Consider the following 25,738-nt stretch of genomic DNA (forward strand, 5'->3'; position numbering starts at 1 on the left):
GGGGAGGGTCAGAGAGAGGGAGACACAGAATCTGAAACAGGCTCCAGGCTCTGAGCTGTCAGCACAGAGCCCGACGCGGGGCTCGAACTCACAGACCGCGAGATCATGACCTGAGCCGAAGTCGGACGCTTAACCGACTGAGCCACCCAGGCGCCCCATAGATTATACTGTTTTAATCACTGTAGCTTTGTAATATATTTTGAAATCAGGAAATGTGATGCTTTGTTCTTCTTGCTCAGGATTGCTTTGATCATTCAGGATCTTTTGTGATTCCATATGAATTTTAGAGTTATTTTGTTCTATTTCCATCAAGAATATTATTGGGGTTTTGAAAAGGATGGCATGGAATCTGTAGATCATTTCGGATACTATGAATATTCTTCCAGTCCAGTCTTTTTTGATTTCTTTTGCCAATGTTTTGTAATTTCCAATGTACATGTCTTTCACCTCTTTGGTAAAGTTTATTCCTAAGTATTTTACACTTTTGGTTGCTATTGTGAGTGTGATTGTTTTCTAAACTTCTATTCAGACAGTTCATTGTCTGTGTATAGAAAGGTGATTGATGTTTGTATGTTAACTTAACATCTTGCAACTTTACTGAATTTTTTGAAAAGTTCTAATTTTTTTTTTGTTTTTTGAGTCTTTGGGGTTTTCTGTCTATATGAGCTTGTCATCCACAAACAGAGATAATTCTACTTCTCTGTTTCTGGTTCGGATATCTTTTATGTCTTTTTCTTGTCTAATTGTTCTGGCCAGGACTTCCATAACTATGTTGCAAAGAAGCGGCAAGAGTGGATATCCTTGCCTTGAACCAGATCTTGGAAAACTCTCAGTTTTTCTCCATTGATAAGGTAGGCTGTGGGCTTTTCATATATGACCTTTACTGTGTTGAGTTTGAGTTCCCTCTATACTTATTTTGTTGAGAGTCTAATTGTGAATGGGTGCCAAACTTTCTCAAATGTTTTTTCTGTGGCTGTTGAGATGATCATGTATTGTTTTTCCTTTTTGTTTTATTAATGTGGTGTATTGCACTGATTGATTTGTTTATATTCAACTATCCTTGCATCCCAGGGATGTGTCCCACTTAGTCATGGTGTATAATTCCTTTAGTATGCTGTTGAATATGGTTTGCTTGTATTCTTTTGAAGATCTTTAAAACATGTTTACTTACTTATTTATTTATTTATTTATTTTAAGAAAGAGAGAGAGAGTATGAGCATGTAGGGAGAGGGGTAGAGAGAGAAGGAGAAAGAGAGAATCCCAATCAGGCTCTGTGCTGTCAGTGCAGAGCCAAACACGGAACTCAAGCCCACCAACCATGAGATCATGACCTGAGCCAAAACCAAGAGTTGGATGCTTAACCCATTGAGCCACCCAGGTGCCCCTCTTTTGAGGATCTTGAATATATATTCATTATGGATATTGGCCTGCAGTTTTCTTTTCTTGTGTTGTCTTTGTCTGGTTTTGTTATCAGCATAATGCTGGTCAGCAAAGAGTTGATTATACATTACTGGCTGCCTGGAATCTAACTGGGGGTCCACAATTGTCTATTGAAGGAGTCTTTAAATTGCAGCTTCTCTATGTGACTTAAAATGTATCATCAATGGAAACTCCAGAATGAATTTATGGCACAACTTCCCAGACCACAGAAATGAGGGCAATGCGGCACAGTGGCAGAAGTAAAGGATGTTTGAAGAGCATGTCAACACGAGGCTCACCATGTCAGTTCAGGGTTGAGCTCGGGGAGCCCAGCTCCAGATGAAGCTTCTCCTTCTGCTCAAGACCCTCTCCGAGTGGCTGTCAAGGGGCCTTAACAGGCCCTCCTAAGAGTCAGAGAAGGGTGTGTGTGTGGGGGGGAGGTCTGGCCATTGTCTCTGTCACTGCAGAGATGACTAGAGTTGATTTGGGTGGTCTTTTCAGAGTCCTTGTCCTTCCTCAGGGCTCCATGTGTCCCAGTTTGAAGTTGCTCAACTGGTTGCTCAGGCAGGGAGGAGGAAGAGTAGCCTCAGGAGCCACCACACAAGCCTCAGGGAGCCCCATTTGACTTTTAGTGGCTGTGCCACAGGAGCACTTCATTTCTGTCAGTCTCCTGAGCCTGTCTTCTTGCTCTATGCTCTGCCCTCTCAGCCTCTGAGCCCCTGGCCCCATCCAGTTTGGAGTCTGTGATATCTATCTTCTACCTGCCCTGCCTGCTCTCCTCCCCCACATCCAACTCCATTCCCTGTTCCACTAAGAGGTTTCCCCACCTGTTTTTCAATCAGAACACAGTTCTGCTAGTTCTCAGTAGTGGTTGCAATGCTTTCTTTTTTTAAAGCAATTGACTTAAAAAAAATTTTGATGTAGTCCCAATGGTTTGTTTTTGCTTTATTTTCCTTGCCTCAGAAGACTTCTCTAGAAAAATGCTGCTATGACTGTTGGTGGGAATGCAAACTGGTGCAGCCACTGTGGAAAACAGTATGGAGAGTGCTCAAAAAATTAAAAACAGAAATAGTAAAAAGTTAAAAATAGAAATAAGAATCTACTCATTGCATTGCTGGCTATGTACCCAAAGAATATGAAAACACTAATTCAAAAGGATATGTGCACCCCTGTGTTTAATGCAGCATTGTTTATAATAGCCAAATTATGGAAGCAGTCCAAGTGTCCATCGATAGATGAATGGATAGAGAAGATGTGGTGTATAGATACAATGGAATGTCATTCAGCCATAAAAAAGAATGAAATCTTGCCATTTGCAATGACATGGATGGAGCTACAGTATAATGCTAAGTGAAATAAGTCAGTCAGAGAAAGACAAATACCATGTGATTTCAGTCATATATGGAATTTAAGAAACAAAACAAATAAACAAAGGGAAAAAAGAGACAAACCAAGAAATGACTCTTAACTATAGAGAACAAACGATGGTTATCAAAGGGAAGGTGTATGGGGGAAACAGGTGAAGGGGATTAAAGAGTACACTTACCTTGATGAGCACTGAGTAATATATAGAATTGCTGAATCACTATATTGTACACCTGAAACTAATATAACACTGCATGTTAACTGTACTGGAGTTAAAAAAAATTTTTTTTAAAGTAAAGCAATTGACTTTCTTTTTCCCATAATGAGATCTTATTTTCAAAGCAGACAAATGTCATACAAAGGGTCTCTCAAAACTGTCTTGTATGTGTATTTGAAAAGTATCACAGAGTTTGTAAAACTCTTGAAAACATCTGAATTTTCTAGAGTAGAGCTAGAAGAGTTCTGGCATAAAAGAAATCATCTTTTCAGAATAGGACATATTAAGACTATGTAATTACTATAGGATATAAGGAAGGCAATGTGGACAGGGCAGTAAAGATGTCCACAGACCAGCTGTGTGGCCTTGGGCAAGTAATTAACTTCTCAGAGTCTCAACTTTTTTACCTATAAAAAAGCATGTTATTATTATTTTTTTATCTTGAAGGACTACTTTGATTTAATTTAAAACTCAATAAAATGATATAAATAAAACCTAGAGCATAGAGTCTGGCCCTGGTCACTGGAGGCTAGAGCTCTTCCCCTTGTCAAGCTGTGATGGGGTAGATTATGGGGAGACAGAGAGAAATGAGGGAGAGAGCCTGGTTTGTTCAGAATGGCTCAAAAGGAGCTGCCCTTTGAAGCACATTAATGCTTGAAAAGGAGCTTTTATTAACAATACTGATAGCTTTTCTTTGCACCTCTTCTTTCACTTGGGAAAGGGAGGCAGAAGAAGGGGAGTAAACAAAAGCTTAAATCCCCAGGTGTCTTCTGCTGCCCAGGTGTGTGGTAGGCCGGAGTCCCAGGGCCTAAATGCCAGGATGGAGAATGCCCTGAACAGAGGATGTTTCAAGCGGCTCTTAGAGCTGTTTCATCCATGAGTCGGATGCTTCCTTTCTCCACAATTTTCTTCATGATCCAATAGGCACTAGTATTTTCTCAACAATCTCAGTGTCACCCAGGTCCCGTTAAGCGAGGTTCTCCCCTTTTCTCTCTTTTTATTTCTGCTCTGTTGGAAGTTGAGGAAACCCCGAGGAATTGGAAGCATATGAAGGAAATGGAGGAACATGCCCAGGCCCATTGGGTCCAAGTTTCCCGGACTCCACATTTCACCCAGCAGTGAGTTCCTCAGCATCAAAACTGTGCCAAGAGCTCTGGGTCCACCTGCTCCCACCCCCAGTGGTCTCTCTTGCAGGGCAGGGAAATTCCATTTGTTCCTCTTATGTCTGAACCCACTGGCTTCTCCACTTCACCCCACCCCTCCCACCACCCACCACTCTCTGTTCACTCCAAAGCAGACCCCAGACCTGATTTCAAATGTACTCATATCAACGTCCACCGCTGTCACTACCCACCACACCAGAATGGTGATGCCTCTCCTCTCACGTCCTGTGGGACACTGTCCCATCTCACCAGCTACTTCCACAGCCCCTCCAGCAGTCTGGGATTCTCGCTTCTCCATTTCTTCTCTTATGTGCAAGCACACGTGCATGGCTGAGATGCCCTGTCCAACTCTCTGTCCATCTGAGCCATTAATGTCTGAAATTTTCTCTTCCCTCTATCTGAGAAATGGGTATATCGGGATGGAGTCTGAGCAGATGGATTTGGGAGTTTCAGATGCTACTACTTCTGGAAATTGAGGAAAGAGCCCCATAGTACCTGATCCTCAGGAGGAAGTGGGGCTGGCCTTATGGATGGGGATGAAGAGGCTGAGAAATTTTAACATAAACAGATTCACCTTTCTATCACACATGGTGGTGAATCAGAACTAGAAAAGGTCATTTCCTGTTTCTCACTTCTCTGGCTCTGTCCTGATGTGCCCTGACCTGACTCCTGATGTGAGGGACAGCTGCAAATGGTATCCTGCTGGCCTTAACCATAGCTTGTGCCTGTCACCCTCTTCTGCTGCCCTGGCCAACAATGGTCATGGAATGAGGGTTCTCCACAGGGTCTGCAGACCCTTCCACAGAACCCACCAGCGCCTAGGTTCTGGAGCGCCTACCTGGAACACTGGTTCGATAGAGAGATCTTCAGATTGTGGACAATGCAAACTAACCATAATTTCCCCTTTCTGATCTTTGATGTTGAAATGCCATTTTGATGATCCTTCTGTGAGAAACTTGTCCCTCCAAATCACTCCAGATCACCAGGTACCATTGTCCCTTGATTTCCTTTTCTCTCTGGTGAGGCTAGCAGCCCCTGCACTATGTCAGAGCCCCAAAGCCTTCCTCAGGGAGTGGGCCCATATGGAAGGCCCCCCTAAGATCATTTCCCTGAGGGAGGTTCTCCAAGAATAGCAGCTCTGCACTTACCTGGGGTGTCTCTGCTCTGAACCAAAGGGGAGCTCAGCGTCATCAAGGACATCATGAGAGCTGCCATCCCCGGGGCCCCAGGGACCCTCAGGACCACCATCCTGGAGCCTGGGAGAAAGGATGGGGGCTGAGATATTTGCAGTCAGAGCAGTTCTCACTCAATGGGATATCAGAGAGCTTGGACAGCCTTCTATAGCCTCTGGGAGTGGCCAGATTCTGAAAAAGGAACCAATAATCAGGAATTGTCACTCACCAGACAGAAGTTTGGGGCAAAGCACATGATTCTTTAAGGTGTAAGATTCACTGAATACAGTATAAGGGGAGAGATTCTCATTTTGAGCAACTGGCTGAGCCATAAAGCTTGATTATTTTATATATTTTCCTCCCTAGGAACATCGTTCCCCCTCCATGGTGAACACAATCCCCTATTTAAAATTAAAAAATCAAATCATCTTCCTCTTAATGATATTGTTTTGAAATATGTCATTGAAGTTATCTTGTATTTTTTATGGGTAGTGACTTTTGTGAATGGATAACTTTTCTTTAAAACTTCATGTTGATTCTTAGTATCATAGAAGAATTCATTTGTTATCAAATGATTTTATGTGTACCATTTTATGCCTTTGATAATTTTTATATATACCTTTGGTAATTTTAGAGGAATTGTTTGATGTTTCCAGGCAGATAAGCAGAAAGCAAAAAATACTTAATTGCTTCATTTCTAATTGTTACTCTTTTATTTCCTCTTCATATAGAATGTGGTGATATAAGGCACCTTTATTTAAATGCTAAACATTTAAATGTTACTGTTAAGGACAATTTCCCTAATCATTTCACATTAAGTCTAATGGTACATCTTTCTCTGATGTGTTGTTTTATTATAGAGGGGTTTGGAGCTACAATAAAGGAGGGTGGATCTACAGAAAGTTCCTCTGGTGTTTATTGTTAAAATTACAGAATTTATATTAGTGGAGCAAATAATACATTGCATTTGATAAAGAATTTCATGTGTTCCGAACTAGTCCTGCATTGTAATAATTAACATTTCTTGATCCCTTACTATGTGCAAGGCTTTGTTTTAAGAGATTCACAAATTCTGAGTATCATCCCAATTAGATTTCACAATAAACCAATGACATAATAATTTCCATTCTACATGAGAAGCAGTAAGTCACAGTGGGTTTTAGAAAAAAGGCAGGAAGTAGCAGAAAGGGCCTGATGCTTTGCTATAATGTATCAGGAACAATTTCCTAATAGAAACCTTAAATAATTTTATCTGCCTTTATTCAGTTCATCAGCACTTTATTTAAGGACTTAATACATTAGTTGGAAATTGTATTTGTTTTGTCATTGTCTTTTTAGGTTGTGTGTTCTGGGGGAGTATATTTCAGGAACTATCTGTATTGTTTGTTGGGATTATTTGGTGTTTAAAAGTTACCAAAAGTATATACATATGTTGAACTGAAAAAAAAAAGAATGGTCTTTGATAACTTCATTGATCTATTCAAAACTCTCAGATCTGTAACTTTCTGAAGCATTTTATATGGATGCTCCCATGTCACCCTCACAGAATTACTGATACATAAGTGCTACCATCTCCATTTCAAAAATGAAGAAACTGTGGCCCAGAAAGGCCAAGTAATTTGTATAAAGTGGTACAGTTACTTCCATGCCTTATCTGGTATAACCCAGAGACCCTTAGTCAATCCCCTTTTTACTTCTAAGATCTACAGAACTGCTGAGAGGATAAAATACACACCACACACCTTGAGTGACTGCCTGTACAGCTCCCAGGATTAATTCTGAGTTCTGGGATCGACAGTCTAACCTTCTAAATGGTTAACACACTGCTTAGGACTTGTGCTGTCCCAGATCACGTCCATGCAAGGGGGATGGTGTTCACTGTGGAGGGACCTTAAGTAGGATCCATGCCCAATGTGGGGCTTGAACTCACAACCCTGAGATTAAGAGTAGCATGCTGTTATTGACTGAGCCAGCCAGGCGAAGAGGAAGATGGTTATGATGTCTCTTTCATAGTTTTCTTTCTCTTATTCCCAAATCCCATATAGGTTGGGACTTTCCGGGCCACCTTCATCCTGACAGCTCTCCCACTTCCTCTCCCAGTGGTTCTATCATTTTCTTTCCTGGCCAGAGATGCCTCTTCTGACATTTTCTGGTTGAGCTGTTTCACCTCCACCCCTTCTCCCTCAATGGGATAGGGAAGTTAAGTCCTGGATTCAGAACTCCGCCCTGCCCTGCACTACCTCATTCTCTCTTCACAGGCTGGTTCACAGCGGTCACTGCAGATGCACCTTGAAGACATAAGGCGCCAGACCCAAGTCATGATCCTGCAAGTCATCTCCCTGGCTGCCCTTCTGAGCCCCCATGGAACTGGGGCCATCAGGGGTGAGTGCTCTGGTGGGCCAGAGAGGGTGTGGACTATAAGGAGATTTGTAGCCCACAGGTGCTGTTTTCTCTCCTGTTTCTCCCCTTCCTTCTTCTTCCTCTTGTATGAGGTGTTCTGCTTTTTTCTGACAGCAGCAAGAACCAGTGTTTATTGAACCTGACCAAGTGCCAACTCTCATTTCATTTTCACAACAGCTTTTGCAGGAGTGCATTTATTATTCTCAACCTAGAAATTAAAAGGCAGAGAACATGCCTCATGAGCTCCATGTCACAGTGTGGATGAGTGAAGAGCCATGGCTCTGTGTCTTCTGGACAATCTGTGTGTCTCTCTTAAATTTCAGAGGTAAACTTCTTGAAATTGGAGTCTGCAATGCCTGTTTTGGACTTTCCCCTGCTTCACTCAGTCCTCAGCCCACTGCATTCTCCCTTTTGTCTCCTCACATCTGATGCTGCTCTCAGTGGGACCACTAGTGGTCTCCCTACAATGAAAACCAGTGGTCACTTCTCTGTGTGTATCTTACCTGTGTCACTAGCAATATTTGCGACATGACCACTTCCTCTTTCCTGGAATTTTTCTCTTGTTCTTTGTCTTGAGGAGCACACTTCCTCCTTGTTTTCTTCCCACTCATTAGTCGTCTCCTTTACAGCCTCTTTTTAAAAACATTTATTCAAGTGATTTCTACACCCAATGTGGGGCTTGAACTCATGACCCCGAGATCAAGAGTCACATGCTCTTTCAACTGAGCCAGACAGGTGCTCCCAGCCTCTTTTTTGAATGTCCATATTTGTTGCCAGGACGCAGGACCACACACTCCGACCCTACTATGATGACTTTGTACACTTCTTGGGTGACTCAATCCAAGCTTTTAACTTCACCTACCATGAGGACTCCTAGTCTATGTCACCGGCCCAGTCTAGCCTGAGATCCATCCATTATTTCAACTGCTCTCAAATCAACTCCACTTGGTCACCCAGAAATTCAAACTCATTATGTCCCTCAAAGAACACTTTTTCTTCTCTCAACCACTTCCTTGTCCTTCATTACTTTTTCAGTCACTGATGCCACAATTCTCCATGTTGCTTGGATATTTTGGACTCTTTCATATCCCTGTTTCCACCACAGTACTTACTGAGTCCTGTGGCTTCTCATCTCTTCAGTGTCATTCAAATCCATCCTCTCTTCTTCTTACCCCATGTTACTGCCCTGTCTACACCCTCATCACTTGCCACCTGATTGCTGAAGAGTCCTACTGGTCTTGCTTACAAACGAGCCTCCTCTAATCTATCATCCTTATAGCTGCCACCTTCCTGTACAAATCTGATTGTGTTACTCTCTGAAGACCCTTCAATGATTTTCCAGGGGCTCTGGATCAAATTCAAACACCTGCAATTATCATACAAGGCAGGTCCTAAAGTAGGCTCTCCATATCCTCCGAGCTGCCGTAGCACCCTCTGACCCTCCAAGAAGTCCCATGCCTCTCTGCTCCTACGTCTCCTGCTAGAGACACCACTTCTCTCTGTCTCTGCTAACCTCACATAAAAACCATCTCTAGGAAGCCTTACTTCAATCTCATTTTAATGCTCTCCATTTGCTCCCAAGCAGCACCTGTATGTACCCTGTGATAATGCAGTAGTGATGACCACATATATATGAATCATCTTTGTCTCTCTCATTCTTTCGATCTCAAACAGCTTGAGGACAAGGACCATGTCTTTTGAGTTATAGCCTTAATGCCTAGAGAGTCAAGGTTCACATTAAAGGGTTTTTTTGACTGAATGAAAGTGAACATCTGTAAGAGTATAATTTGCTTCACAATGCACAGACCTTTAGTTTTAAGACTTTGCAAAAACAATAAAATGAGATATCTTAGGATGAACAAACTATGTCCGGGTAGCCATGTCTGTTCCCTGTATGTTTTCTTCTTTCTTTTTCTTTTATCTTCTTTTCTGTAGGTGAGGATTTTGTAGCCACTAAATTCAGTGGATGTCCCCAAGCATTTGCATGAGACAATGAATCCTGTCACTAGAAGCATCCAAGGAGAGGATTAGTTCTTGTGTTGGAGCTGCAGGGATAATCTTTGAATCTTTGATTCGGATGCTAGACCAGTGAGCCCTGGAGCGTCACTTCCTCCTAATTCCTTTTCTTAGTCCCAAACTGTCTCATTTTTATTGTTTTACTGTAATACCAATAGATTTTTTGTTATTGTATAACTTTTTGTTGTTTCTTACACATCAGGTAAAACTAAGATGCTATGCCATAGGTGTTTCAAACGCAACAACTATTATTTCCAGTGGAAACTACCCTTAAAAACATAAAGTCAACAAGAAAATTTGTGAATGCTGTGTGAATGATAATACTTGAAAATTTAAAATGCCTTAAATGAAGGTGTTGTGGACAAGGTTACATGATCTACCATCATGTAAAGCTAAAACAGTAACTAGAAGTCTGTAAGTAGCACCAAGACTCTGGACGTCTTTTCATTTCCTTCACAATTTAAAAAATTTTCCACTCCAGAAGATTTTTATTCCACTCTCCCCTTTCTCCCACCCCACTCTGTGACTTTATCATTAACTTTATATGTCTTTTCTGCAAGGCTTCTGAGATGTTGTGGGTGTGGATGGAGTGGATGATTCCATCTTCCATTCAGCATGAATTGTGCTAACTTGGGCTAGTTACTTAACCTCTGTGGGCAAGTCCCTAATATGCAAAAGAATGCTTTACCTGGGGGTATGAAGTTGCAAAGAATAAATTGAATGCATAGTAAGTTCTCCATAAATATTACCTTATTATTGTGTTCATTGTGATTATTCTTGTACTGGAGTGATGGATGCTTAAATTTTCTAGAATAAAGGGAAACAACCTGAATTTTCAGTAAGTCATATCTCTCATTGTTTCTTCCCATTTCTTTTCTTTCAGTTTGCATTTCTCATTTTCTGTGTTCTTCATTCATGTTATTACTATTTCCTTATTTCCTTGCTTCTTGTGTTCTGTTTACTTTCTTACAATAGTCACCTGTTCTTCAATCTCCCTTCTTCCTCTTCATGCAGTGGGCCACGTGTCAACGTATGTCCAGTTTGTCCAGACACACAGACCCTCTGGAGAGTACATGTTTGAGTTTGATGAGGATGAGCAGTTCTATGTGGATCTGGATAAGAAGGAGACCATCTGGCATCTGCCAGAGTTTATTCGTGCCTTCAACTTTGATGCTTGGAGGGGTATTGCTGACATTGTCACGGCAAAGAAGAACCTGAACACTCTGATCCAACGGTCCAACCACACCAGGGCCACAAATGGTACTGCTTGCTCTTGCTTATTTCTCTACTACCCAACTGCAGGGATGGGAGAGCCCATCTGCTGCATAGAGAATGGGAGACCTGGACGTCCACTCATGAATGAACCTCTCTCTCCCTGTGAGTGAACAGTATTCAGCTCACAAAGCTGGGTGGTTATGTCATCGAAGGAGACATTTTCTTCTTATTCAAGAAAAAGAAGGCTGAAGGAGGCCAGTCAGGAGTATGAGAAGCTATGACTTTGACCTGGAAGCCTGTGGGGGGCAAAGGGTCAGCCTGAGGGAGGTGGCCCCTAACCTGGAGAATATAGGTGGTGGGGTGGTGGGGTCCTTTGAGATACAGCCAAAGGCAGCAGATTCACCAGGTTCTGTCCTTTCTCAGAGCCACCTGAGGTGGCCATGTTTCCCAAGGAGCCTGTGGAGCTTGGACAGCCCAACACCCTCATCTGCCATGTGGACAAGTTCTTCCCACCTGTGCTCAATGTCACATGGCTGTGCAATGGGAAGACGGTCACCAAAGGTGTGGCTGAGAGCATCTTCCTGCCTAGCACAGAATTCAGGTTCCACAAGTTCCACTACCTGACCTTCATTCCCACGGCTGAAGTTGTCTATGACTGCAAGGTGGAGCACTGGGGCCTGGACCAGCCACTCCTTCAGCACTGGGGTATGGAGCCCCCTCCTTTTGTCAGCACTGTCCTGACACCCTCTCTATTTCCAGGATCCATCTTTCCACAGCACCTGCTTTTCTTAATCCCATGTGTTTTATTGCCACTTTATCCAAATTTCACTGGTGATCTCATTGTTTCTAACTCTTTATACCCCCAAACCTGAGGCCAGCTCCTGCTCTCTGCACTTTCTAACTCTTGTTTTTCCTTTGTGCCCCAGAGGCCCAGGAGCCTATGGAGGTGCCTGAGACAATGGAGACTGTGGTCTGTGCCCTGGGCCTGGTGGTGGGCGTGGCAGGCATCATCACTGGCACCATCATCCTGAAGACCAGGAGGCCCGACAACATCCCTGGGTGCAGGGGCCCCTGTGAGTTATCCCAGAGCTGGGGGTACTAGGGACACAGTGCAAAAGAGGAGGCAACATGGTATGGGTAGTGGGTGGGAAGGAGAAACACTTCAACAGGGGTTCTTTGAGAACTTCGCATTTCAGAATCACTGACCTAGATTAAAATAATACAGTTATAAAGAACATTAGTTGAGTTGCTTACTATTTACTAAGCTCTATTCTATAGGCTTCTTATGTATTCATTTATGTTTGGAGGTTGATACCATTATTTCCCCATCATACAGAGCGGGAAGCAGACACGAGGAGGGTGAAGGAATCTGTCCAAGGTCACACAGCTTGAAAGGTACAGAGTCTGGATTTGGATTTGGGCATTGGGGTTCCAGAGCTCCGTCTTATGCAATATGTAGATTACATCATCTATGGCCATTTTCTCTCTCCCTTACAATCTTCATAGCCTTGATTTTCTTTTGTTGTCGAAGTGATGTCTAGAACCTTCAATACTATGTTAAACATTTGTAATAATAAAGGATATCCTACCTTTTGCATAATCCTAAAATGAATGGATTTAATTTCTCCATAGATATATTTGCTATAGATTTTTGGTTTATAATCCTTGCCATGTGGTAAAATTGATCAAATTCTGTTTATGCAAGTATTGAGTTGAATTCATTTGAAGTTAATATGAATGTTATTCTTTGGTTTATTGACTTTTTGGGTCATATTATAGATTTTCTGACATTGAAACTTCACTGCATTCCTAGGTATTTTGTGTGATCGAAGCCTACTGATATAAAGTAATGATGGTGATCAGCTAGGAATGCCTAGGGGCACTCGCTTGGGTCCCTACTACTTGTAGTGACAGGAGCCAATGTTGTGGCCCGATTGGCCCTTGTGGTTCTTATGACTGCAAGACAATCCTCAGCCACAACCATTAGGGAACTTTGAAAAAAACAAGGTTTATTAATTTATTACTCACAAGTCCTGGAAGGCACTTGGCATGCCCAGAGCCACAAAGTGAGGTATGGGGGGGGAGGGAGACACCTGGGGATCTGTCATTTTTGGGGTTGAGGAAGGGGTGCCTCTGATTTCACAGGGTCACTCTTTGTTGGTGAATTTAAAACATAAGAGCTGGAATTAAAGTGCAGGAAGGCAGGGGTGCTTGGGTAGTTCAGTTGGTTAAGCCTCCAGCTTCAGCTCAGGTCATGATCTCGCAGTTTGTGGGTTTGAGGCCCACATGGGGCTCTGTGCTGACAGCTGGGAGCCTGGAGCCTGCTTCGGATTCTGTGTCTTCCTCTCTCTCTCTGCCCCTCCCCCACTCACACTCTGTCTCTCTGACTCTGACTCTCTCTCTCTCAAAAATAAACATTAAAAATTAAAAAAAAAAATAAAGTGCAGATAGAGAAAAGCAGGGTCACTCAAGTGGTTATCCAGGTCACCCTGGGCTTTCTAAAAGGGGAACTTCATCAGGCAGGGGCCACCTGGCTCTTTATCTAGTTGTGTATCAGGACACCCTTGTCTTTTCAATGGATGTGTTTGAGATGGATGCCTTGGCAATCAAAAGCTTAATGTCCGGCACTTACATTACAATAAAATAAGCTAATGGTCAGGGACTTAACACTATCCTAGGATAAACCTTATTTGATCGAAATGAATCATGCTTGTAATACATTGTTGAATTCAGTGACATGGCTGACATTAATCCATAATTTTCTTCTCATGTACTACGAGAAAATAGCTGGCTCTGAGAATAAAGATGCACCAGCCCCAGAAAATGATTTAGAAAGCTTTTGCTCCTTTTCTGTGTTCCAGAACAGCATGTATAAGAGAGGAACGATTTGTTTTTGAAATGCCCTAGCTGGCACATTAGGACAGGGCAAAGTAGTCTTTGCTTCCCAAGCCTGTCTTTGATGCTCATTACTCTATTTTTCAGGTTCCTATTCCTTCCTGTAGTTTTTACCTTTGTGTTGTTCTAGAAATGTATCCATCTAATCTAAATTTTCAGATTTATTGGAATAGAATTGCTCATAACAAGCCTTTTTCATTTAAAAATGTCTGTGTTTTTCCTTTTCATTGTGAATCACCTACATTTTCCTTAAGAGTGTTGCCAGATGGATCTATCAACCTCTTTAAACCTTCCATTGAATCAAATTTTGATTTTGTTTATCTTCCCTATTTTTGGTTTTCTAGCTCACTGAATTCTGCCCATGTCTCTATCATTTACATTTTTTTTTCTTTTGCTGTCTTTCTACTTTTCCATTCTTTTAATGGAAATGATTAGCACATTTGTTTTCAGGCTTCCTTTCCTGATAAGGTTTGTTTAAAACCTAGACATTTTCTCCTAGGCACTACTTTTTTTAAAAAATTGTTTTAAATGTTTATTCTTGAGACAGAGACAGACAGACAGACAGACAGAGCATGAGTGGGGAAGGGGCAGAGTGAGAGAGGGACACAGAATCTGAAGCAGGTTCCAGGCTCTGAACTGTCAGCACAGAGCCTGACACAGGGCTCAACCCAAAGACTGTAAGATCATGACCTGAGCCAAAGTCAGATGCTTAACTGACTGAGCCACCCAGGCACCGCTGCTCTTGTTCTTTTATAGGTGCAACTGCTCTCTCTGCAAATGTTGAGAATTTTCTTTTTGTCTTTGAAGTTCTTACAATTTTCTTATAATGTTATTAGATATGTTTTTAAAAGAGATGTTTTTAAAAAATCTATTTGTCATCAATGCACCATGTCAAAGCTATTTCATCTTTCTATAAAGCCTGGAAATCTTTTCATCTTTTTTTACTATTTTCTCCACTTTCTAGGTGTCTAATTATCCAAATGCCAGAATGTTAGTTTCTATCCTTCATGTCTCATAGCTTTTCTTTTATATTTCCTATTGTTTAATTTTTCATATTGCCCTCGAGAGCATTCCTCTGTTGGGCCTCTTCTTTATTAATTATTCTCCAGTTGTGGACATGACAATAGTTGTTTCATGCAAATATTCTTTATTCCAACCATTCTTAAAACTCAGTTTTTCTGCTTGATTTATTGATTTCTTGTTTTTGCCTCAAATTACGAATATTCTCCTTTGCCTCTCTTTTTAAAACCTTTTCTTGTGAACCGGCAGACATATGTAAGAAATACACAAAACAGTAAGGCACAGCCAATGATTATCAAGCAAACACCCATGTAGCTACTACTTTTGTCAAGAAATAGAACATTGCCAATACCCCAGAGGCCCTTAGGTCAGTAGGTAATTTGTAAACCTTTTAGGAGCTGGAAGCTCCTTTTACTCACAAAGCCTAGCATAGTTCCTTATACAAAGTAGGTCCTCAATACAGGTGTCTGGTATAAGTGAGTAATATATTATTTATTTAATGTGTACTTATTGAGTACTTTGTTACCGCCAAAGATTCCAACTCTTTTGAAATTAGATACAGCCATGTGATTTACTTTGGATAACAAAATGTGAGAAGTGACATGTTATTTCTGGGAGGGATCATTAAGAGCCAGTGTATGATTCATTAGGGCCCTTTACTCTGCTTGGGAACTTATGGGGGCAGGTGTCGAAGAAGGTCTCTCAACCCATCTCCCTGAGCAACTACAATTAGCAGAGCTACCCTCCTGGCACACTGGACATGTAGCACGAGTGAAAACTAGACACCCTGTGATTTGTACATCAGTACCGCCTCTCTTATTTTCATTATATAAAATGTAAGAAAGAGAAGTGTTCAGAGAGACTCCAAAGAAGCAGAGTGGCAGGAAAGTTAGAAGAATATTTCATCGCCTAAGGCAAGGGAGCAGAAGTTCCAGGAAGGAGGAAGTAGCTAATGATGCTACGTGTTTATCATCTGGCAGGTATGGTAAGTATCCACCGGGCCGGTATTGAAGGGTTATTGGTGACCCTTTAAAGAGCAGCCCACTCCTACCTCCTTCAACTTTCATCATCTCGTTGCTGGGCCTCACTGTCTCAGGAGTTTCAGAGCACGTGGGCTGACGAGAGCAGGAGAGTGAAATGCCATCTCCTCACGGTGCCCTTTGACTTCTCACTGGTCTGCAACATCTGCTGGGAAGACCGCCTTCTCCTGAAGTGCTGATGAAGAAAGAAAATGAAAGAGACAGGCATAAAGGGATGGAGAATTCGATGCCAAACTGGGAATCCTAACCCCACTATGTTTGCCCTACTACAGGGGACAATCTTTATGTGGCAGAAGACATAGGGGAGTCCCCAACATCAGATCTACTTTAAAGCTCCAGTGCCTCTGAATCTCTGTCCTCCTCAGCACCAATGACTGATGTCCCCAAACACCCCTCCAATTACTTCCTGTCTGTGATTCTACTCACACTTAGCACCTGAAAAGGGCCTGACATATAGGAAGTACTCAATAAATGTTGAAATTTGATGTAGGTGATAATTTGGTTCCCACACAGGATGGTCTATAGGCCCTGGTCTATAGACTCTTCCCTATAGAGCATCTTTTCAGAGTAATCCTAAGGACTAATAAATACCTGCATATGCTAGACATCTCTGGTGCCTTCTAAGACTCTAAGGCCTTTCCCCAGTCTCTATATCTTCAATTCCCTAGGAGCACATATCCTGGACCTGTAATGTGGATGTAGTTACTGCAGTTTCTGTGCCTGTCAGATCTAGAGAATGTACTTCCCTAGCCTATAGCATGGGGTAGAGGGCACAAGATTGTTGGTGTCACTGTGGGGCTGATTTGCCCTGAACTATTCCTCTCATTGTGTCCATCCTGATGCTAACCTCCTTTGATCACCTCCCTTTTATTTCACCCAGAATTCTGACCACTTCTGGACTCTGCCCTTCAGCACTCCTGTCTTCCTCTAGGCATCAGAAAAGACCCATCTTTCAGTAGACACACTGTTTTGCAGGAGTTTCCTATAATAAGGTTGTTAAGCTCTTTGTGACTCAATGTTCTTTTATACCAAATCATGCTGTACTCATTAGTCCTCTGATACACCTGCCCCATCCTGTCAGGCTTTACTTTAGATCCCAGTTTGTTAGCCAGTTTACTGATGTTCAAGTCCCAATTGTCAATTAAGGTCACATCGTCTACTGGGTCCGTGGGCCTGGAGCAAAATATGGGAATATGGATGAGTATGTGTTTCAGTTGGAGAATTTTAACATAAACTGTTTCACCATTCTATTCTTGGTGGTGAATTGGAACTAGAAATTCAGAGGTGCTATGAGGATTTGATACAGAAACCTAGAAGTTATAATATTAAATTATGCATAAGGGGCATCTTAAGAAGGATGCCACTTCCTGTTTCTCGCTTCCTCTCTGGCCCTGTCCTACTGTGCTGGATGTGGGAGTTCTGGACAAGGTGTAGGGGTGGAGGGGGGGAAAAAGCAGAGATGACAGTTGCAGCATGTATCCTATGGGCTTAACCAAAGCTTGTCCTCATCATCCTCCTCTGCTGCTCTGGCCATCACTGGTCATGGAATGAGGGTTCCTGCCTGGTTCTGTGGAAGGGGCCTCTACCTGGTGCACTGATTCTATCAAGTGATCTTCAGATCTTGAACAATTCAGACTAACCATAATTTCCCCTTTCTGATCTTTGATAGATTTTGAAATACCATTTTGATGACCCCTCTGTGAGACACTTGTCCCTTCAAAATCACTCCAGACCACCAGGTATCATACACTCATGCCCTGATTTCCTCCTCTCTCTGGTGAGACTAGCAGCCATTGCATGGTATCAGAGCCCCAAAGCCTTTCTCAGGGAGTGGGCCCACATTGAAGGCCCCCCAAGGCCATTTCCCTGAGGCAGGTTCTCCAAGAATGCAGCTCTGCACTTACCTGGGGTGTTTCTGCTCTGAACCAAAGGGGAGCTCAGCATCACCAAGGACATCAAGTTGCCATCCCTGGGGCCCCAGTGATCCTCAGGACCGCTATCCTGGAGCCTGGGAAAGGACAGGGGCTGAGAGGCTTGCAGTCAGAGCAGCTCTCACTCAATAAGCCTCACTCCTAAAATATATTAATATAGCATATGCTATATTAAAATATTAGAGATGATGAGCCTGGGCAGCCTTCTGTATTGCCTGGCTGTGGTCAGATTCTGAAAAAGGAACCAATAAGCAGGAATTGTCACTCACCAGACAGAAGTTTGTGGTAAAGCACATGATTCTTTACGGTGTAAGATTCACTGAAGACAACATAAGGAGAGAGATTCTCATTTTGAGCAACTGGCTGAGTCATAAGGCTTGATTGTTTTATATATTTTCTTCCTAGGAACAGATCCCAAGGAATGTCATTCCCCCTTCATGGTGAACACCATCCCCCTTGCCTGGATGTGTTTTGGGATGGAGCAAATCTTAAACAATGTGTTGAAGATCTAGAGGGATTGGACTCCCTACTGTTAAACCCCAGGGTTCATCTTTTCTTTGCATTTCAATATTTTTGGGGGGTGGTAGTGAAGTTTTAAACACCAAATGATCCCCTACAAACAAATTTATATGTGGTTCCTGATATGTGTTCCTCATTTTTTTTTTTAACCCATTGTGACTAGTTTCCTCTCATGTAGAATGGAGATTATTATGGAGCCTATGTCATTGGTTTATTGGGAAATCTAACTGGGATAATATTCAGTATTTGTGAATCTCTTGAAACAGAGCCTTGCACATAGTGAGGAATCAAAAAATGTTCATTATTATAGTGTAAGGCTAATTCAAAACAGAGAAATAGTTGAGTAAATACAAAACAATTTTAACAATATAAGTTCTATCATTTTGTTATTAAGTACCAGAGGCGTTTACTATAGTTCTACACAAATTTATAAAAATATGACAATTTCTTTAAGGTTTATTTATTTTTTGAGAGAAAGAAAGAGAGAGAGAGAGAGAGAGAGGGAGGGAGAGCACGAGTAGGGGAGGCTCAGAGAGAAGGAGACAGAGGATCTGAAGTGGGTTCTGTGCTGTTAGCCCAGAGCCTGATGGACTCAAACTCACGAACTGTGAGAGCATGACCTGAGCTGAAACCAAGACCAAGAGTCAGATGCTTAATGGACTGAGCCACCAGGCGCCCCAAGAAAATGACAAATTTATAAAAGAAAAAGACTTTACAAAGCAGAGAGTTAATTTTACAGAGTGGTAAAGTATCAGAGAAATCTCATATAAAGAAGATAAAAATTTCAAGAAGAAATAAAAATAGTAATAATTAGGAGTAGAATAATATTTTTGCATTCTGATTACATATCTGGAACCATCAAATTATTATCAGACTTCCAAAAATATCAAAGGAATGAAAGGGTAAAATATATCATTACTTAATAACAATCAGTGAATTCCTATATGATACAAAAAATCAACACGAAATAATGAAGAAAATTATCCATTCACAGAAGTCACTACAAATAAAAAATGCTCAAGGATCAATTTCAAAGATATTTCCATTGATCCCAGGAAAGTGATTATGATGTCTCCATTTTGGTTTTCTTCCTCTTATCCCTGAACCCCACACAGGTTGGGACTTTCTGGGGCATGTCAGTTCTAGCCTCTGTCCCAGACACCGGGATGTCCCTGCTGGTGTTTTCTGGTCGGCTGAGCCCCACTGAGCCATTTCACTTCTGCCTCCTCTCCCTCCACCAGATAGGGAAATAAGACCTGGATTCAGAGCTCCGCCCTGCCCTGCCCTGCGCTGCCTCATTTTCTCCTTGCTGTCTGGATCACAGTGGCCACTGCAGATACACCTGGAGTAGATAAGGAAAAGAAAAACCGTGTCCTTATCCCTGAGTTATGAGGATTAAACGAAGCAATGCACTCACATAACGGGTTATAGGAGTCGCGGTTGGTTCACCATGCCCGGGGCCGTCTTCCTGGGCTTCCTCACTGAATGATCCCATCCTTTCTACAGACCCCAGCAAGCACTCCGGGGTCAGTAACACGCAGGTCTGCACTTTCAGCCTCCACCTCTCTTAGAAATGGGAGAAGCTGGTCCCATGCAGGGCATGATGGGAAGGGAGCAGCGTGAGAGGAACAGGCAGTGGGAACTGAGAGGCGGCAGGGGCCCGGGGGCTAACAAGATGCCGGAGACCCTTGTAAGGAGCCAGGGAGAGAGGAGGTTCCACCTTGGTGGGTCCGAGATCTTCTGAGAGCTCAGTATGTGCCTCAGGAGCTAATACTCCATATTTGAGGCAAGAAGGAACACTTAGACCCTATCTTGACCTTCAGGATAATTTCATATGAAACAGAAAACCCATAATCATTTTGGATTGTAAAAGGAGGTCTATGTTTAAAAAAGAGAACTGCGTCTATTGGTTTGAGCATTTTAACACGCGTGAATTACTAGGACAGGAGGCCTAGGCGATCTGATGATTACAGACTTATTTAAAGGATAAATCTGTATCCTTGATAAGTTGTTGCATTAAAGAGGCTAAGCCTTGTTTGGTCAAGGACTATTTATCACGGTATGCAAAGAAAAGGGCTTAAGTTTATTACATTATATTTCTAATTTAAAATTCTGATTTTAATTTGATTTCTGAATGGTAATGGTAAAATATGCTTTTGGCAATCATGTTGAATCAGTGCTGCATGAGTATAGGTTGTGTAACACAAAATTCACTGTGGGCTCATCCTTGAATAACTAAGGATGGTCTCAGATCTACAGGGATGAAGGTAGAAAACATAAATATGGGACAGTGCAAAGATAGAGTGTGAATTCAGAGGTGGTCCATGTCCAATTTGTCGCCTTTCCCAATAGTTAGGATATCCCCTTTCCATGTTTCCCTTCTTGCCTTATGTATACACAATAATGAACTTCTTCATTAACTCCTACTGCTTACCAATATCCTCAAAAAAAGCAATGGCAGAGATGATTTGGTGCGCATATTCTTAAGAGAAAACAGACAATAACACTGGCTTTTTATTACCTATGGAACTATAAAAAGGGAACTTGGATAGGGCCCCCCTGAGAGAAAGTGTGCATGGAATTAAAGAGAACAACTGTAGAAACTAGTTTCATCCTCTTGGGAGGCTGAGGTCTGTCCAAGAACCAGCCTCTGGGACTGAGGAAACTTAGAAAAATACTTGTTCCAGGGCACATACAGGTCTTTGGGTCAGATCAGGAATCCTATGGAGGTAAGAAGAAAAGTTATCTCAGGTTGCTGATCTCTCTTCCTCTAAGTATCAGGAAAGAAAAATTTGGCGACAGATAGGGTCTTAGCCTGATGAAAAATAAGATTTTTCTGGGCTTCCTTCATCAATGGAACACAGTCACACTCATTTTCCACACTCACTGAAAGGATGAAATTGAAGACCCTTTTCCCAGTAGGTACCTCAGAGTCACAATGCAATGAAAGGACTTTCTGCAACCCACTTCCTACAAAGCAGGAGTATTACCTGGTTTTCAAGATCCTCATTACATTAAAATAAAAGGAGAAAATCAAATGACCTTCCTGGTCATTAAGATGCTCACTGAAGTTGAGAGCAATGCATGAACAAAGTGAGAATTTCAGCAAAGAAAAAATGGTAAGTACCAAATACAAATCATAGAGCTAAAGAATACAATAACTGAACTGAAAAATTCAATAGTGGTGTTCAATAGGAGACTAGATCAAGTAGAATAAAGGATCAATGAACTTGAAAATAGGTCAGTGGAAATCATCTAGTCAGAGGAGTCAAAAGAAAAAGTAATGAAAAGAGTGAAGATAGCTTAAGGGACTTTAGACGTCATCAAATGTACCAATACACACATTATGGAAATCCCAGAGGAATAAGATGGAGGAAGAGGAGGAGGGGAGGAGAGGAGGAGGAGAAGACAAAGATGAAGATAAAGAGAAGAAGAAGAAGAAGAAGAAGAAGAAGAAGAAGAAGAAGAGGAGGAGGAAAGGGAGAAAGGGAGAGAGAGAGAGGGAGAGAAAGAGAGAGGCAGAAAGTTTATTCAAAGAAATAATTGCTGAAAATTTCAATCTGGGGAAGGAAATAGGCATTCAGATCCAAGAAGCCTAAAGAATATTAAAGATGAACCCAAAGAAACCCACACTGAGGCCCATTATAATTAAATTATCCAAGTCAAATACAAAGAGAGAATTTGGAAAGCAGCAGGAAAAAAGTGACTTCAATGAAATTATCAGTAGGTTTTTCAGAAGAAACATTGCAGGCCAAAAAGAGTGGGATGAGATATTTAAAGTGCTGAAAGAAAACAAACCCTGCCAACCAAGAATGCCAAATCCAGAAAAACTGTCCTTCAAAAACTTAGGGAAGATAAAGACTTTCTCAGATAAACAAATGCTGAGGGAGTTCATCACTAGATCTGCCTTATAAAAAATGTTAGAAGGAGGTGAAATGAAAGGATGCTAACAGCAAAATGATAACTTAATAAAGTATGAAACACATTGGTAAAGGTGTAACATTGGTAAATATGTAACAGTGGTGAGCAAATCACTTTTAATTCTAGTATAAAAGTTAAGAGACAAAAGCATTGTACATAACTATAACTAAAATCATATTAATGGATATAAAACATAAATAGATGTAAATTGTGACATCAATAACATCTAATGTGGAGGTAAGGGGAGAGGTAAAAGTGTAGAGTACTTGTATGCAAGTGAAGATGAGTTATCACCTTAAAACAGCTTAAAACAGAGTGTTATAACTAGAAGATATTTTGTATAAGCCCATTGTAACTACAAAGAGAATACCTACAGAAGCCACACAAAAGAGAAAAGAATTAAAACCAATCAGTAGTATATTAAAAAAATGAACACAAAAGACAAAGAAAAAGAGGAACAAAGAACCATAAGATGAACAGAAAACAGTTAACAAAATGGCAATATTTAAATCCTTCCTGGGGTGCCTGGGTGGCTCAGTCAGTTAAGCATCAGACTCTTAGTTTTGGTTCACGTCATGATCTCACGGTTAGTGGGTTTGAGCCCTGCACTTGGTATTCTCTCTCTTACCCTCTCTCTCTGCTGCAGTTGGTATTCTCTCTCTTGCACTCCCCCACATGTGCTGTCTCTCTCTCAAAATAAATAAATAAATAAAAATTAAAAAAAATCCTTCCCAATCAAAAGTTACTGTAAATGCAAATCACTTAAGTCCCCAATGAAAAGACATACATAAAAAATCCAAGATCCAACTATATACTGTTTATAAAAAACTTACTCTAGATTTAAAGATACACATAAGCTGAAATGAAGGAATGAAAAGAAGATATTCTGTGCAAATAATAACCAAAAGAAAATAAGGATGGCCATAAATATATCAGACAAAATAGACTTTAAGTAAAAAACTGTCTTTAGAGACAAAGAAGGTCATTACATTAAGATAAAAGGGCCAGTTCAATAGGAAGATATGTGAATATAAATGCATCCAACATCAGAGCACCTAAGTATATATAACAAATACTGACAGATCTGAAAGGAGAAATTGATGGCAATACAATAATAGTAGGAGACTTCAATACATTTTCAATGGGTGGAACTTCCAGACAGAAAATCAATAAATAAACAGTGGAGTTAAACAACACTATAGAATAAATGGACTTAAAACATACACACAGTATTTTCCACCCAACAGCATAAGAATATATATTCTTCTCAAGCATACACAAAACATTCTCCAGGATAAACCACATATTAGGTCAAAAAATAAGTTTTAACAGATTTAAGAAGATCAAAATCATATCAAGTATCTTTTGCAATCATGATGGAATGAAATTAGAACTCAGTAACAGTGAGAAAATGGGAACATTCACAAATATGTGGAAATTAAAGACCATATTCTTCAACAGTTGGCCAAAGGGAATTTAAAAAAAATATCTTGAGAAAAGGAAAATAAAAACACAACATACTAAAACTTATGGGATGCAGCAAAAGTAGTACTAAGAAGGAAATTTTTAGTGAAAAAAAGAAAAAGAAAAAAGAAAAAAAGGAGAAGTAAGATCTCAAGTAAACAACCTAAGTTTACACCTCAAGGAACTAGAAAAAAACAAACTAAACTCCAAGTTAGCAGAAAGAAAGAAATAAAGATTAGAGCAGAAACAAACCAAATAGAGAATAGAAGAATAGATGGTATCAACAAAACTGAGAGTTGGTTTTTTGAAAAGATTAAAAAAACTGATAAGCTCTTAGTAGACTAAGAAAGAAGAGAAAAGACAAATAAATAAAATCAGAAGTGAAAGAGGAAACATTAAATGGATCCCATAGAAATAAACAAGATCATAGGGAACTTTATGAACAATTATATGCCCAAAAAATCGGGTAGGCTGGAAGAAATGGAAAAGCTCCTAGATAATAACAAGATAGAATCCAGAAGAAATAAAGCCTGAAAAGACCAATAACAAATTAGAAAACTGAAGGAATAATTAAAAACCTCCCAACAAAGAAAAGCCTGGGACCAGATGGCTTCACGGGTGAATTTTATCAAACACTCAAAGAAGAATTAGTACCAATCCTTCTAAAGCTCTTCCAAAAAATAGAGGAGGGAACATTTCCAAACCACTTATGAGCCCAGCATCACCCTGATACCAAATTCAGATGAAGACAATGCAAGAAAAGAAAACCACAGGCCAGTATCCCTAATGAACACAGATGTTAAAATTCTCAATAGAATATTAGTAAACCAATTCAACAGCACATTAAAAGGATTATGCACCATAAGCAAGTGGGATTTATCTGTGGGATGAAAAGATGGTTCAATATTGGCAAATCAATCAATGTGACACACCATATTAACAGAATGAAAGAGGGGTGCCTGGGTGGCTCAGTTGGTTAAGCGTCCGACTTTGGCTCAGGTCATGATCTCACAGTCCGTGTTGGGCTCTGTGCTGACAGCTCAGAGCCTGGAGCCTGCTTCAGATTCTGTGTCTTCCTCTCTCTCTGCCCCTCCCTCACGCACACTCTTTCTGTCTCTCTCTCTCAAAGATAAACATTAAAAAAAGAATGAAAGATAAACACAATTATCGCATGATAGATGAATAGACACAGAAAAAGCATTTGACAACATCCATTTGGGATAAACGCTATCAACAAAATAAAGGTAGAGGAACTTACCTCAACACAAAAAAGGCCATATATTAAAAGCCCACAACCTACCCCATAATCAATGAGGAACCCCTGAAATCTTTTAAGATCTGGTATAAGGAAACAATGCCCACTCTTGCCACTTCTCTTCAACATAGTACTGGAAATCCTAGCCAGAGCAATTAGACAAGAAAAAGAAATGAAAGGCATCCAAAACAGAAAGGAAGAACTGAATTTATCTTTGTTTGTAGATGACATGATTATATATGTAGAAAACTCCAAGGATTAAACAACAACAAAACTGTTAGAACTAATAAACAAATCTAGTAAAGTTCCAGGACACAAAATCAACATATGAAAATCAGTGGTGTTTGTATATACTAACAAGAACTATCTGAAAAGAAAATTAAGGAAACAATCACATGGCAACAAAAGAAAACTAAAATACCTAGGAATAAACTTAACCAAAAAGATGAAAAATTTGTACACCAAAAATTATAAAACATTGGTGAAGGAAATCCAAATAGACACAAATAAATGAAAAGACCTCAGTACTCATGGACTGGAAGGATATTGTTAAAATGTCCACACTGCTCAAGGTGATTTACAGATTCAATGCAATTCCTGTCAAAATCCCAATGGAATTCTTTATAGAAATTAAAAAAAAATAATCTTAATCACAGGAAACACAGAAGACCCGAAAGAGCCAAAACAAATCTGAGCAAGAACAAATCTGGAGGCATCATATTTCCT

The 25,738-nt window shown here is 40.8% G+C and overlaps 2 protein-coding genes and 1 long non-coding RNA gene across 3 annotated transcripts in view; 1 reads left to right on the forward strand and 2 right to left on the reverse strand.

The window, feature by feature from the left end:
- The window catches only part of LOC106976089 (HLA class II histocompatibility antigen, DP beta 1 chain), a 12,502-nt gene extending 7,014 nt beyond the window's left edge, over nt 1-5,488 (reverse strand). Inside the window, exon 1 of the mRNA XM_027058034.2 lies at nt 5,313-5,488. Coding sequence (XP_026913835.1) covers nt 5,313-5,412 — 100 coding nt within the window. The 5' untranslated portion in view covers nt 5,413-5,488. The remainder of the gene's footprint in view (nt 1-5,312) is intronic.
- Nucleotides 1-12,947, forward strand: part of LOC106976069 (HLA class II histocompatibility antigen, DP alpha 1 chain) — a 26,363-nt gene extending 13,416 nt beyond the window's left edge. Inside the window, exons 2-6 of the mRNA XM_053222962.1 lie at nt 7,595-7,718; nt 10,767-11,012; nt 11,391-11,672; nt 11,894-12,040; nt 12,304-12,947. Coding sequence (XP_053078937.1) covers nt 7,619-7,718; nt 10,767-11,012; nt 11,391-11,672; nt 11,894-12,040; nt 12,304-12,305 — 777 coding nt within the window. The 5' untranslated portion in view covers nt 7,595-7,618 and the 3' untranslated portion in view covers nt 12,306-12,947. The remainder of the gene's footprint in view (nt 1-7,594; nt 7,719-10,766; nt 11,013-11,390; nt 11,673-11,893; nt 12,041-12,303) is intronic.
- On the reverse strand, nt 9,634-21,775 carry LOC128315660 (uncharacterized). Its single transcript, XR_008298658.1, has 2 exons — nt 17,827-21,775; nt 9,634-16,097 (listed from the first exon to the last, which is right to left on the reverse strand). It is a non-coding gene; the product is annotated as an uncharacterized LOC128315660 (long non-coding RNA).
- Nucleotides 21,776-25,738: the final 3,963 nt, after the last annotated feature.

This window comes from Acinonyx jubatus, chromosome B2 (assembly GCF_027475565.1).
Source record: "Acinonyx jubatus isolate Ajub_Pintada_27869175 chromosome B2, VMU_Ajub_asm_v1.0, whole genome shotgun sequence".
Taxonomy (NCBI): Eukaryota; Metazoa; Chordata; class Mammalia; order Carnivora; family Felidae; genus Acinonyx; species Acinonyx jubatus.